This window comes from Asterias rubens, chromosome 10 (assembly GCF_902459465.1).
Source record: "Asterias rubens chromosome 10, eAstRub1.3, whole genome shotgun sequence".
Taxonomy (NCBI): domain Eukaryota; kingdom Metazoa; phylum Echinodermata; class Asteroidea; order Forcipulatida; family Asteriidae; genus Asterias; species Asterias rubens.
The window spans coordinates 5,783,449-5,798,722 of record NC_047071.1 but is presented as its reverse complement, the minus strand read 5'-3'; the positions used below and the strand labels follow the sequence as shown (position 1 = coordinate 5,798,722).

Here is a 15,274-nt window from a genome sequence, read left to right as displayed (position 1 = left end):
ACAGCAATATAGGGCCCACATATTATGTTTTGAAGTGGCCAGACAAGAGTAGTCAAAAGATATTTTATAAATATTTGCTTGTCCATTTTGAAGAGAGAAAACATAGATTTTACACAGCAATAAAAATATACTGTTTGTCAACCATAACTAAAATAATATGCAACTTGAAGGTTTGAAAGTTCATAAATTGAACCTTTCTTGCTGAAAGGCGAGACAAGACTGTTCAACAAAATAATTGAGTTTCTGTTTCTGAACACTCTCTCTTATCATATCGCAAATGGACAGGCAATAACAATCTCAATCTTATAATTGTTGGTATTTGGGTATTTAATAAATCACTGTCCAAATTCAATGGTTGAGTGGAACTAAACAACTAATCGATGACAACGTAAATTTAAACGCAACGGTTTAATATTAAAAGTAGATGTGTTTGGCTTGACTATACTTGATATTATAATGTAGTACTACATCTAAGTGCTGACATGTCTTGCAATGCCTTGCACGGGGTCCCGTACGCGGCAGTGTTGATGATATTATGTGATTTAATGAATAATGCAGGACAGTGTGATTTAATATCCATATGGTTTCCCTCCGATGACCTGACGATAGCTACAACTCGCATCCTGCGTTTTCCATTATAGCTCATGGGGGCCGCTGCAGTTCAACTACGTTGGGTACAAACAATTCCTGACAGTTCTGCTGACATTTTCATCAATTTTTGATGCGATTTTTGTCCAGATTACGCCGTCCTAGCACGACATAGAGCAATAATATGAGTGCCTCGGTGAAAGCGTCATCTTCATCGTCGTCTTCATCTTCCTTATCATCCTGTTCACATACAGCAGCTAACGACTCGGGTCAAGAACATAACTGCAATCACAACAGCATCGCTCAGCAGAGGAAGAAAGATGGCGGACAACCAAATCGTAACCATCACATCAACGGGGAAAACGGTCGCTGTACTGAAGAATTAACTGAAACACCACAATCGTTCCTGACAAAGAACGGACACTCTCCTCCATGTGAGCTACCACCAGTGTATAAAAGGCCACCCGCTATAAAACCACGCCCAGTTAAAGCAAGAAACGGCAAGAAAATCACAGCTAGTCCATTCTCACTGTTGTCCTCAAGAGATAACACCATTTTGAAACGTCCCCCGGTTGCTGGGGCATTTCAAATCAGATCATGCCCTCCATCAGAGTTCCGGTTTTTCTATGAGAGAGGAGATTTTCCGATTGCAGTGGACCATGATTCAAGAAATAATAAGATATCATGGAAGGTAGGTTGACTTTAAACTAAGTGGTATAAGGGTCAAATTATGCTAAATTTCCAAAAGATAAGCCCTTCATGAAAGCAGAACTAAAACACAAGTATGCCCTTTGTAATCCTCATTATTCAAATGATGTAAAGTGCACATTTAGTTGGTATTTCAAAGGGAAATTTGAAACTTGATGTTATTGGGTGTCATTATTGTAAATTGAATATGAATTCACATTTATAACAGAATTGTATTTTTATTAGCAGTGTTTTTGTGTTGGACCAACTAAATTGTTTAAAGGGAAAGTACACGTTTGGTAATTGTCAATAGACCAGTCTTCTCACTTTGTGTATCCCATCATAACCATAAAATAACAAGCCTGTGAAAATTTGGGCTCAATCGGTCATCAAAGTTGCGAGAAAATGATGAAAGAAAAAAACACCCTTATTGGACGAATTTGTGTGCTCTCAGATAAGAATAAAAGACTTCTAGCTAGAAGTCTTTTATTATTTAAGTGAGAAATTAACCCTTTCTCAAAAACTTACTACTAGAGGGAGTCGTTTCCCACAATGTTTTATACTATCAACAGATCTCCAATACTCGTTTACCCAGTCAGTTTTTAAGTTAATATTTGTTTTGAGTAATTACCAAACGTTTACCTTCCCTTTAAGAATTGTCAAATACCAGTATTCCAACGTATCCCAACATAATGCATAAAAAAACAATCTGTGAACATTTTGGCTCAATTGTTCATCGAAAGGATAGCACACTTTTTTTTGTATGAAATGTCTGTCTTCAGATGCCTGAGGAAGGGTTCAATTTTGAAGACTTTCTCGGACACAGGTACAATAATAGTTTGGTAAAAAAACCTTTCTCTTAAACTTCATTTCATCGAAGGGGAGTCGTTTTATTTTACAAAGTTGTATAATATCACCAACTCTCCAGTGATCTTTACCAAGTAAGTATTTATGGTCATTAACTTTTTGAGAAACTACCAAAGGTTTACTCTGAGGATTTTTTTTTTAAACTGATATAAACTCATCTTGTTTTATGCGAACCCATTCGAAGCTGACGTCATTGTACATAAATCAATATCCTTAAAGGCACTGGGCACTATTGTTAATTGTCAAAGACCAGTTTTCCTACTTGGTGTATCTCAACATATGCATAAAATAACAAACCTGTGAAAATTTGGACTCAATTAGTCATCGAAGTTGCGAGAGAATAATGGAAGAAAAACGCCCTCGTTGCACAAGTTGTGTGCTTTCATTCGATACCTCAGCTGAGGTCTCTACATTAAATTTGAGTGATCGATACCTCAGCTGAGGTCTCTACATTAAATTTGAGTGATCGATACCTCAGCTGAGGTCTCTACATTAAATTTGAGTGACAAATTACTTCTTTCTCAAAAACTACGTTATTTCAGAGGGAGTTGTTTGTCACAATGTTTTATACTATTAGCACTCTATTTCCCTTCCCAATAAGTTTGTTACCAATAGTGCCCAGTGCCTTTAAAGTGATTGTGAAAATAATGTTACTTTCCTAGGTTGAGATTGAGAAGTTAGACTTTCATCACTACCTGCCATTGTTCTTTGATGGACTTTCTGAGACCAAGTTTCCCTATGGCTTCTTGGCCCGTCAAGGCATATACGACATGCTGGCTCATTGCGGTCACAAAGCTCTTCCAGTTATTCCACAACTCATCTTGCCCATCAAGAAAGCACTCCAGACAAGGAACCCTCAGGTAAACATATTGCACAGTGCAAAATGAACTGTGTTTGATAACTGTTTGTTCTCGTGATGAGAGCACGTAACAATTTTAAAATTTACTAACAATCTTTACTGTTTCATTTCTTTTCGAAAAATAAGAAGCTTGTTCCTCGTAAAATTTTGTTTAACTTTGCAGATCAAAATAAAGAATAAATTGATTATTAGACGTTTTCATTAGTCAAGAACAAAATATCAAATTAAAAAACAAACGACAGAAGTCACATCATGAGTAATCTTTGATTGCATAGTGTTGTATTAAAGCCATTGGACACTTTCGGTAAACAGTATTGTCCAAGGCCAACACTTCGTGTATCACAACTTATATATAAAATAAACCTGTGAAAATTTAAGCTCAATCGGTCATCGGAGTCGGGAGAAAATAACGGGAAAACCCACCCTTGTTTACGCACGTTTCGCCGTGTCATGACATGTGTTTAAAAAAAATCCGTAATTCTCGCTATCGAGAATTTATATTGTTTTAATGTTTTCTCAAAAAGTAAAGCATTTCATGGAATAATATTTCAAGAGAAGTCTTTCACCATTACCTTCTGTAGACCCTGTAAATTATTTGTAAATCTGTGAATTTTTTTTCTTTTTTTGTAACGAAAGTGTAAAATGGTATATTCCGTTTATATTATCCAGAGCAGACTTTCCGGAATCGATCGAATCTGTAAATCTACATATTAAAAAATTTGTTTCTAATGTTAAGTATATTTGCAAAACTGTGTCATTGAAAAAAGGAAGACAAATAGTCAAAAGAAGATGGATCATTTTAATATTATAATGTCTTTGTCAACAGGTGATATGTACCACGCTGAAGGTTCTACAGGCATTAATCCACGCAGATGAAATGATAGGAGAGGCGCTAGTACCATACTACCGACAAATACTTCCCGTCTTACAACTCTTCAAGAACCGGAACCAGAACCTTGGAGACGGGATCGAATACAATCAGAGGAAGAAGGAGAACATGGGAGACCTCATCAATGGAACTCTAGAGTTATTGGAGAAACATGGAGGTCCTGATGCATTCATTAATATCAAATACATGGTGCCCACGTACGAATCGTGCGTTCTGAACTAAAGTGTCGAATAGTGTTCAAACAGAATGGTGCCCGATTACAAATTATTCCTTATATTATTAAAATAGGAGTCTTCCTCTGTGCTGTAGTATAATACGAACATGAAAGGACGACAGAGCTACATCAGAGATGTGTTATGGTATAGGTTACTGCTAAGAATCATTGATAAAATTCATATTGGAGTATGTGCCCCGAGAATGCGAATCTTCTGTACTGAATTATGTTAAAGGCAGTGGGCACTATTGGTAACTACTCAAAATAATTATTAGCATAAAACCTTTCTTGTTGATGAGTAATAGGGAGAGGTTGATAGTATAAAACATTGTGAGAAACGGCTCCCTATGAAACCCCATAGTTTTTGAGAAAGAAGTAATTTTCCACGAATTTGGTTTCGAGACCTCAGATTTAGAACTCAAGGTCTCGAAATCAACCATCTAAACGCACACAACCTTGTGTGGCAAGGGTGTTTTTTTCTTTCATTATTATCTCGCAACTTCGATGACCGATTGAGCTCAAATTTTCACAGGTTAGCTATTTTATGCATATGTTGAGATACACCAACTGTGAAGGCTTGTCTTTGACAATTACCAATAGTGTCCACTGCCTTTAATACAAACCTCGGCTTGGGAACCTGCTCCGGCTCCGGCTCTTGCCTCGTCATAAGTTTTGGAACAGAGTACATAGGATTTGAGGCATGGTGAGGTATCAATATATATTTGGTTTGCGGTAACACCATGTGTGTGTCTACTTGCCAGGTAGAGTTGTTCTTAGAGAACTGTCTTGCTTTATTCTACTACCGCGGAGTAGAGTACATTTTGTAAGATGTTTCCAATATCAAGTAAAGGCCGTAGCCATTAACGGAACCCAAGCCGAGGTTTTGGAAAAAGTACAAACTTTCCCCAATAAGATGCCACAAAATAAATTACCCCTGATGCACTTCCTATGTGCCAGCAAACAGTTGTGGAGCTTTCGTTTGCGCCTCATTTTGTCCTCTGCCTTTAGACACACTGCGCCGGTTTTGAGGGTAATTTGCTTTAAATTCATCAAACGAGCAAATGCTACAACTTGTTCAACTTGTTTTTCCTACAGAGTTTTAGCATGTTATTTATACAAAATACTTCTCCGTTGGGTAGATTTAAACAAACATCTAAATGTCATTCCTAAACGGTGACCTTTGAGTCCTTAAAAAAAAACACGGTCATTTTGCCATCGAAGGTTCTTTCCTATATGAATTTAATTATTAACATTATACTAATGATGAAAGTATATAACTGTGAAGAATGGTGTTTCCGTGGCAACATACAATTAATATTTCAGAGGCTGAAAACATTAAACTGTAAGAGATCATTAAAATGGTTAAAATCATAATGAGCAACAGTTTGCTGATCGTTCATTCAAATTACGTGAGGAGTTACCGGGAACTGTTACAATGTTAATCTAATATATTTTGGTGTATGTTCCAGTATGTTTGTAACATAAGACAGGTTGAATTAAATTGAGCTGAATTTGTTGAAAAAAGAAGAATTTGTCACAGAGAAATTTTTTCATCCCGCTACCACTCGCTCTCTCTCTGAGATGACTGGTCTTAAAGGTACTCGGACACGTTTGGTAATTGTCAAACTCACTTGGTGTATCCCAACATTTGAACAACATAACAAACCTGTGGAATTTTGGGTTCAATTGGTCATTGAGTTTGCCAGACAATAATGAAACAACACCTTTGTTTCTGTGCTTTCAGAGGCTTCAGCTGATTCGTCTTTTATCATAATGAGTGAGAAATTACTTCTTTCTCAAAAACTACGTTACTTCAAAGGGAGCCGTTTCTCAAAACGTTTTATATTATTAACAGCTCCCCATTACTCGTTATTGAGTAGGTTGGTATTATTGTACAGTGCCTTTAATAATAATCTATACCAGCCAATCAACATTCTTTTCCGACCTTATTAATTTTGCCGAAAGTGACACCGTAGCTGCACGCCGCACGTGACCGAGTTAAACAACAGTGTCGGATTCCTTTGACTAACTTAATCAACACAGCTTATTTGAATGTGAATCCTATTTTTCATGTGATAAGTTATACATCAGATGTTATACATGTATATAGAAAATGCAGAAGTTCTATCTCTGGAGAAACCGTAAACCAAGTCTTATACTATAATTGCTCAAACTGAAATGGTGAATTCTATGGCGTCCTCATTATACATCAATCCTTTTATCCATGTTTCCTTCGTGAGTCCTCATTAAATGTTATCATATGTGTTCTCTTGAGAAGGTTGCGTCTATGACGTAAAACAAAAGGTTGACAAGACAAACGAACAAACAGAAAAAAAACCAAAATCCACAGAAACAAAGGCAGTTGCATTTTAAGATGAAACCTCTTACGAAAAACACCCATCAGTTCTTATTCTAAGGTGAAGATGCTGATAAAATGAAGAATTCTTGCATTTGTAAACTGTGATTAATGTCAATTTTATGTAAAGCGCCTTTGAACATTTTGTCTTTTAAATGGTTTTGGCGCTATATATTGAAAATAAAATAAAAATGATTATACATGCATGATCTTTCAAGTTTCGTCAACGGTGTGCAGCGCCCTCTATTGTAATGGATTCACTCTTTACTAATCGACTATAACCTTCAATGCAGGTAAGTTATTAATCTGACGAACTCCATCAAGTTTCAGATCTGAAAGCACGCTTCATGTATTACTTTTTTACGACTATAATGGTCCAGCTATCATGAACATAAGCTTGTAATGTCCCATCTCATTCCCTGAACAGATGTCGTTTATGTGAACACAGACTATTTGTGTCAGTTTGTAGATGAATGTGACACTCCCAGGCTCTTTTCGAAGCCACGGCTTCGGCTCTACTCTCGGCTCAGGCTTGCTGGGCCCCGCGGTTGTTTTGACGCGCTCGGGGCTTCAGACGAGAGGACGGAACCTGAAGCTGAATCCAAAGTCGAAGCCATGGATTTAAAAAGTCTGCCAATTTCCATTGAGTTATTGATTAATACTCAATATTTTGTTTTTTAAATTGTGGGTAAATATCTCCTATGAAAACAATGCAATGCACGCAGAAATATCCGAATACCATTTCATCAAGTTAGTACATACGTCTTTATTTCAATAATGGTCTCTTCAATAAGCAATAAGTAAACTTGAACAAGATGTTTGTCAATATGGACATCAAGGCTGTCATCTCATTGCGTATTACTAGGGGATTTTTGTTGTTGTGCAACACACAGTGGTTGAGGAAAGTGCATTCATTCAAACTTCCCTTTATGCAAAGGTCCAACAAAAGACAAGTTGTAAAGCTTGAGGAAAACAACATGTTATTAAAGAGATATAAAATTAAGTTTTCTGACTCGGAGTTTGGTATTGCTGGTACGAAATTAAAATTACATTGATTGATTTGCCAATTTTTTTATTATTAGATCAATCTAACCAATGACGTGTTATTAATTCATATGTTGGCTGGCTGTATGTAAATTCTACACAATGGGGACTAAAGATGTCTACCACACTATTCACTCATAACACAGGCTCATTACAATCGCAACAATTTTGTCCGCCATTTTTAAGTGGAATACTTTTGGCATGCGACTTGAAAATAGTCAACTTGAAAACAGTCTAATCTCACCATCGCATCCGGCCCAAACTCTAGCTGTGGCTTTCATCTCAGTTTCATCCCCACCTGCAGTCTTTAAAATTATTTGATTTCAAAGAGGAGTAGCAACTTGGCAAACTTACCAGAGCTAGTCCTAATTGGCGACCGTTTTGTGTATTAGTCACCAATAGAGGGCGCAACATCAACCGTTTTGGAGGCTGATTCGGGAGGACTGATAGGCAAGCCTCTATAAATCTGGATCGAACTGTTTTTGATACAGATATCTCTTCTCCAGTAAATCGAGTTGCGGACTTCGTGTTCAAATGGGCAACTTCTTCAACAAAACGAACGTCGCAAATCATGAGTAGGCCAGAGCTAGTAAGAAAGCCAAAACCGAAACCGGACTCGAATCGAAAGTGAAGTTTGGCAAACTCACCTAATATCGAAAACACAATACTGACATTTATACCATATTAATATCATTTCCTATTTACACCAATATACATAACACCGTAATATTTAGGCATTAACTTTACATCACTGATATTTCTCTAAGACATCGTCATATAACTATACATCATAATACTCACAAAAATAAACATTCTTTGATTATTGTCGATAATTTAAGCAAAATAACCTAGTAAGAATTCATCGGATTTAGGAGGTTTTATTTTAAAATTTGATCCCTGAATGCTAAATTTAATGTCCCAGCAAGGTGCACTTAATAGCTCTTTCCATGTCACAACGTTTCACCTAAATAATGAATCTATAGAAATACTTAAATTCTTTCGAGAAAACAGCCTAAGGCGAATGCATGTTTTCCCCTATATGTATAGTTGTAATCAGCAATCTCATAACACAGACCAGTATTTCCTTTTGAACTACCCTCGAACCCCGTGTAGTCTACTTCTGAAAAACATTTAATTAAACCGTGAAAGTCCTTTGCTTCATGTACTGTTGTAGATAACGTCTCCTTCCACAGATATTTCATACTTATTAGTTAAATCAAAACATTGTGCGTGAGTCGTATTCACAACATAAAAATAACATTCGATGGCTAGAAATTAAAAAGTTAAACTCTCCAAACATCCATTTTGGGATTGGTTAACGTAGTTTATCATGACATCTGCGACTAATCATTATGCTAATTTATACCAATCCAAATTGTACATCTATAGACAACATTTGGCCTTACCGCAGATGATAACTGAAGTCTTATAATAGCGCCGGTATCGACTCCGCCAATACAGGCGCTCATGGCGCTTGCTCCAAAAAGTCTGCACTCTAGTCAGCTGAGCTCCAAGTGCACTGCTCGTCATGTATGATACATTAGTAATCAATTGTTTCATTACTTCAATGGATATGTGTCGTTATTAAATCTTTGTGACAAATCCCCAAAACACATATCATCTTTATACATTGCACTGTAAGCACAATTCCCCTTTCTAGACATAATCGTTGTAACGATTAATTGTTATCGAAAAAAAATGAATATAATTCAACCGTTGCAACGGTTCTTGCAAAGAAAACAAACTAAAACAATAGCAAGATACACGATTAAATGTACGCAAGGTACAGCTATTTCGACTTGTGTGTGTTCTACAATAACTTGTGGAACTGTGTTGAGACTGATGTAGACCATAGTCTTTGTTTCTGTGTCGCATTTAGCCTCTCCACCATCCACCGTTGTCCAATACGTCATTGCTAGGCGTAGCCTCGTCCCAGAACTTCCAGACTCGATTTGCCCCGACATCTGCCACATAGATTTCCCCGGAATGGACTGTGATGTCATGGGGCTCCATGAGTTGCTGTGGATAGGAGAATGTTATACCAATAAAAATGTCATCAATAGCAAACTGAAGAGCGCTGATTAACCTTTTAAGGAGTTTCTTTAGATAAGCACGCCAAATGCTAAAAAGAGATAACCATGGGTGTCTTATTATCAAACAATGTGCAAGGAGAGTTTTATGCGACTGTTTTCTAACCATATTGTTGTTCATGTTTTGTATTCAAATAAATCATCTTGACGAGCCACTTTTGTTGTGTTTATAACTCCATCGAAATAAAAAGCCGAGAGCGTGTAAGTAAATTAAAGGAACTGGACACTATTGGCAATTATTGTCAAAGACCAATATTCTCACTTGTCGTATCTCAACATGTATAACAAAACAAATCTGTGAACATTTGAACTAAATTGGTCGGCGAGATGTGGGAGGATAATGGATGAAAAAACACCCTTGTTGCACAAGTTGTATGCTTTCAGATGCCTTGAATTCGATACCTCAGTTGAGGTCTCGAATTCAATTCAAATATTTTAGTGCGAAATTATTCCTTCTTTCTAAAAAACTGCGTTACTTCAGAGCGAGCCTTTTGACAAGATATAGTTTACTATCAACAGCTCTCCATTACTCGTTACTAAGTAAGTTATGTATGCTAACAGTTATTTTGAGTAATAACCAATAATGTCCAGTGCCTTTAAAAGAGTTTGGATTTAGCCAATTTTGCCATCTACGACTGGTAATCAGGATTGTAAGGCATTGTAATCGATTTATGTAAAACTTCTGTATCATACATGACTGTCGTTCATTATGATTGATATATCAACCATTGTTTCTCCATGGTTCTCAGTAATCACTTGGACCTATTTATGTCAATATTGATCTATACTGCTGCTTTATCATTACCTCTTCACCTACTGGGCGATTCCATGTTGATAGTATTCTATTACTATCCAGCCCGATAGTGAAGCCCTTTGTTGGGTAGTACTCGTCATCAGTTGGCCCATTCACTGCGTACAGAACATCTGCAGAGGAAAGTGGAAAACTTAATATAGTATGCAGGTATTTTTTACAAGGATAACGAAAATATTGCAATCTGGAAAGAACCGTAACCCTGCTACACTGTACTTTCTATTTGAGGGAGTGCCGGTTTAAAAACAACGGTGGAAGTCATTTTTCTTTAAAAGTATTAGACAAACTTAATCTCCAGTTTAACTTGACTCAGCGCTCAAAGACGCTCTTACATTATCTGACAATCTGTTTTTTATTCAAATTTCTCTGTTAGTTTCTCGCGTTGGGTATTTGATGTTGAAGTACTGTACATCCATAGTTTGAAATTAAAGACTTATTTTGAAAAGTTTGCGTTGGGTATTTGATGTTGATGTACTGTACATCCATTTGTTTGAAAAAAAGAAGAAAAAAAACCTGATTTTGAAAAGTTAAGACTGCAGTATTTTTAAGAAACAAACCTTCATCTTTATCGTAGGCGATGGCAAAGACCCGTCCACCAAACTCTTCATGTGTAATCTGCCGGTCATATTCTCCGGTGGTACTGTTGAAACACACAATGCGGCCATGCTCTCGGTCTGCTACGCATAGGAGTTGGCGCTTCTCGGCAAGAGCCAGGCTATGAGGAATGTTGAAGGTTCGTAGGTCTTCTGGCTGGTCTGGATCTGTCCAAGTGAAGTTTATAGGGTTTGGTGTAAAAGTAAACAGATAGGTTAAAATGAAATTATTTGAAATTAAAAGTTACCAGGAATCATTGTTCCGTAGAAACAAAATGTGTTCACAAAACAAAAAGAACGACTAATTTATTATCTTGCCAGTTTCTTATCTTGGCAGATCCGTAAAGAAGCACGAGACAGAGATATTAGTTTGCTGTTAAAAATGAAAACTTACTAGCTTCCCCATGGGTGCACTATACCAAACTTTGTATTGTTTGAACCATATATTATGACCCGAAGAAGGATGATAACTTTCAACCATTAGTTATATAAATCAAGTACATGCAACGATGGAAAGAGTCTGATAGAGACATGTGCTACTTACTAGACGGTGCCGTTATTTCCATCAGCACAGACCCGTTCGGAGCCAACTTCAGCACACGGCTGTTACAATACCTGAATACAGATAAATCAGAATAAAGACAGTTAAGCATTTTATTTTGCTTGTATTTTGTACTTGAAAGTGACTCTACAAACTTGGTCTACAAACTGACACAGCATACAATGTGGCAATGTATATGCATGGGAATATATCTGTATAAAGTTGTATTATGCCGCTGAAAGAATGGCACAAAAAGACTATTTGTTTTGGTGATGTGCCGCCGCAAGGTTGGCAAGGTACCGGTGCAAGTTTGTTAACGTGTTAGTGCAAGGTTGGCAATGTGCCGGTGCAAGGTTGGCAATGTGCTGGTGCAAGTTTGGCAATGTGCCGGTGCAAGGCTGGCAATGTGCTGGTGCAAGGTTGGCAATGAGCCGGTGCAAGGTTGGCAATGTGCTGGTGCAAGGTTGGCAATGTGCCGGTGCAAGGTTGGCAGTGTGCCGGTGCAAGGTTGGCAATGTGCTGGTGCAAGGTTGGCAATGTGCTGGTGCAAGGTTGGCAATGTGCTGGTGCAAGGTTGGCAATGTGCCGGTGTAAGGTTGGCAATGTGCTGGTGCAAGGTTGGCAATGTGCTGGTGCAAGGTTGGCAATGTGCTGGTGCAAGGTTGGCAATGTGCCGACCATGGTTGGCAATGTGCTGGTGCAAGGTTGGCAATGTGCTGGTGCAAGGTTGGCAATGAGCCGGTGCAAGGTTGGCAATGTTCTGGTGCAAGGTTGGCAATGTGCTGGTGCAAGGTTGGCAATGTGCTGGTGCAAGGTTGGCAATGAGCCGGTGCAAGGTTGGCAATGTGCGGTGCAAGGTTGGCAATGTTCTGGTGCAAGGTTGGCAATGTGCTGGTGCAAGGTTGGCAATGTGCTGGTGCAAGGTTGGCAATGAGCCGGTGCAAGGTTGGCAATGTGCTGGTGCAAGGTTGGCAATGTGCTGGTGCAAGGTTGGCAATGTGCTGGTGCAAGGTTGGCAATGTGCCGGTGCAAGGTTGGCAATGTGCCGGTGCAAGGTTGGCAATGAGCCGGTGCAAGGTTGGCAATGAGCCGGTGCAAGGTTGGCAATGTGTCGGTGCAAGGTTGGCAATGTGCTGGTGCAAGGTTGGCAATGTGCTGGTGCAAGGTTGGCAATGAGCCGGTGCAAGGTTGGCAATGTGCTGGTGCAAGGTTGGCAATGTGCTGGTGCAAGGTTGGCAATGAGCCGGTGCAAGGTTGGCAATGTGCTGGTGCAAGGTTGGCAATGTGCTGGTGCAAGGTCGGCAATGTACTGGTGCAAGGTTGGCAATGTGCTGGTGCAAGGTTGGCAATGTGCTGGTGCAAGGTTGGCAATGTACTGGTGCAAGGTTGGCAATGTGCTGGTGCAAGGTTGGCAATGAGCCGGTGCAAGGTTGGCAATGTGCTGGTGCAAGGTTGGCAATGTGCTGGTGCAAGGTTGGCAATGTGTCGGTGCAAGGTTGGCAATGTGCCGACCATGGTTGGCAATGTGCTGGTGCAAGGTTGGCAATGTGTCGGTGCAAGGTTGGCCGACCATGGTTGGCAATGTGCTGGTGCAAGGTTGGCAATGTGCCGACCATGGTTGGCAATGTGCTGGTGCAAGGTTGGCAATGTGCTGGTGCAAGGTTGGCAATGAGCCGGTGCAAGGTTGGCAATGTTCTGGTGCAAGGTTGGCAATGTGCTGGTGCAAGGTTGGCAATGTGCTGGTGCATGGTTGGCAATGAGCCGGTGCAAGGTTGGCAATGTGCGGTGCAAGGTTGGCAATGTTCTGGTGCAAGGTTGGCAATGTGCTGGTGCAAGGTTGGCAATGTGCTGGTGCAAGGTTGGCAATGAGCCGGTGCAAGGTTGGCAATGTGCTGGTGCAAGGTTGGCAATGTGCTGGTGCAAGGTTGGCAATGTGCTGGTGCAAGGTTGGCAATGTGCCGGTGCAAGGTTGGCAATGAGCCGGTGCAAGGTTGGCAATGTGTCGGTGCAAGGTTGGCAATGTGCTGGTGCAAGGTTGGCAATGTGCCGGTGCAAGGTTGGCAATGAGCCGGTGCAAGGTTGGCAATGTGCTGGTGCAAGGTTGGCAATGTGCTGGTGCAAGGTTGGCAATGAGCCGGTGCAAGGTTGGCAATGTGCTGGTGCAAGGTTGGCAATGTGCTGGTGCAAGGTTGGCAATGTGCTGGTGCAAGGTCGGCAATGTACTGGTGCAAGGTTGGCAATGTGCTGGTGCAAGGTTGGCAATGTGCTGGTGCAAGGTTGGCAATGTACTGGTGCAAGGTTGGCAATGTGCTGGTGCAAGGTTGGCAATGAGCCGGTGCAAGGTTGGCAATGTGCTGGTGCAAGGTTGGCAATGTGCTGGTGCAAGGTTGGCAATGTGTCGGTGCAAGGTTGGCAATGTGCCGACCATGGTTGGCAATGTGCTGGTGCAAGGTTGGCAATGTGTCGGTGCAAGGTTGGCCGACCATGGTTGGCAATGTGCTGGTGCAAGGTTGGCAATGTGCCGACCATGGTTGGCAATGTGCTGGTGCAAGGTCAATAAGAAACCATTCTTACCCGTCAGCAATAAAGAAGTTACCCGTCTTGCTGTCCACAGCCACGTCCGTGGGTTGGCAAAGATGCTTCCAGTCTGAGCCGGGTTGGAACCGCTTACCAATCACCAGACTAGGCTTCATCTTGCCTGGTGGGAATTTGAATACTTGGTGCAATGCAACATCAGTCAGCCACGTGTTGCCTTCGTGGTCGATAGTGATACCGTGCGGCATATAGAACCTGTATTTGAATGAAAAGAAAGTCGTGACTACCTCTCATGATATTGTAATAATAGCAAAGGCACGCAAAGGCAGACGCTCGATTAAAAGTATTGTGGGGTTGATTTTGGAGTGACACCTATATTGACATAAATTGATAGTATTAATCAACTCATCAATGTTGATGTTTTGGTTTATCTGATACAATTTTAGCCCCTGCCTTTGTCTTCAATTTGTAGTGAATTCCAAAGACGTGGCCAACAGGTGTACATCAATAAATATCCTTAGAAGACTCTCATTATCTTAAACTTTTGGATCCCTGTTTGAGTTTGATTAAAATTCCTTGCTTTCAGTGAATGAACAGATACGATGCCTCATGTGAGAAATCATATCCGTCTGATAAAGCACCGTGTAAGGTCTTACAAGGTGCTGTGCCACAATCCGCTGCAACATGCTAAAAAGCACATGGTGAATAAAACCTTCTGCTAACATTAAGTGTACCGGGTAAAGTGCAATACATAAATGCTCGTGCTCATAGGCTCTACGTCCCTATGGTTAGGTATCTAGACCGGAACACTCTGCTGGATAGAATGTCAAAACTTGACTTCGGTCCTCTAGACCATTCGGCCACGAAAACAAAAATCGATTATTATTATTGCCTCAAAGGGCTCGTGTGTATATATGTTGCCTTTAAATTGGATACCTCGAATACCTCACATGATTGAGTGTTCAAGAGTGATATCCGACTGAATCGTGTTTATGACAGTTATACGTGATCTTTACCTTCCAGCTCCCCATGAGTCTAAGACGTATCCACTGTGTGGATCCATCATAAGAACTACATCATTCTGGATGGCTCTCTTCTTCTGGTTGAACACGTGGTTGTCGTCGAAATCACTGCAAGTAGAAATAGATAGATTCCCAGTACATAAAAATAGTATGCTAAAGTATACATCGTTTAAGATTG

General features: G+C 40.0%; 2 protein-coding genes across 2 annotated transcripts in view; one reads left to right on the top strand and one right to left on the bottom strand.

Annotated features, from left to right (window-relative positions):
• The first annotated feature begins 772 nt into the window (after positions 1 to 772).
• Positions 773 to 4,404, top strand: LOC117295599 (parkin coregulated gene protein homolog). Its single transcript, XM_033778297.1, has 3 exons — positions 773 to 1,279; positions 2,805 to 3,002; positions 3,828 to 4,404. The coding sequence occupies exons 1-3, from the start codon at positions 773 to 775 to the stop codon at positions 4,110 to 4,112; spliced, it is 990 nt and encodes a 329-aa protein (XP_033634188.1). The 3' UTR covers positions 4,113 to 4,404.
• A 2,792-nt stretch (positions 4,405 to 7,196) lies between these two features.
• The window catches only part of LOC117295428, a 30,322-nt gene continuing 22,244 nt past the window's right edge, over positions 7,197 to 15,274 (bottom strand). Inside the window, exons 8-13 of the mRNA XM_033778081.1 lie at positions 15,091 to 15,204; positions 14,114 to 14,329; positions 11,543 to 11,613; positions 10,963 to 11,166; positions 10,400 to 10,518; positions 7,197 to 9,523 (exon numbers count right to left, since the gene is read on the bottom strand). Coding sequence (XP_033633972.1) covers positions 9,380 to 9,523; positions 10,400 to 10,518; positions 10,963 to 11,166; positions 11,543 to 11,613; positions 14,114 to 14,329; positions 15,091 to 15,204 — 868 coding nt within the window. The 3' untranslated portion in view covers positions 7,197 to 9,379. The remainder of the gene's footprint in view (positions 9,524 to 10,399; positions 10,519 to 10,962; positions 11,167 to 11,542; positions 11,614 to 14,113; positions 14,330 to 15,090; positions 15,205 to 15,274) is intronic.

Coding starts and splice junctions, on each gene's coding strand:
- LOC117295599 (XM_033778297.1), top strand. CDS start 773: ATGAGTGCCTCGGTGAAAGCGTCATCTTCATCGTCGTCTTCATCTTCC. Junction 1,280..2,804: donor ATAATAAGATATCATGGAAG/GTAGGTTGACTT, acceptor TTACTTTCCTAG/GTTGAGATTGAGAAGTTAGA. Junction 3,003..3,827: donor TCCAGACAAGGAACCCTCAG/GTAAACATATTG, acceptor CTTTGTCAACAG/GTGATATGTACCACGCTGAA.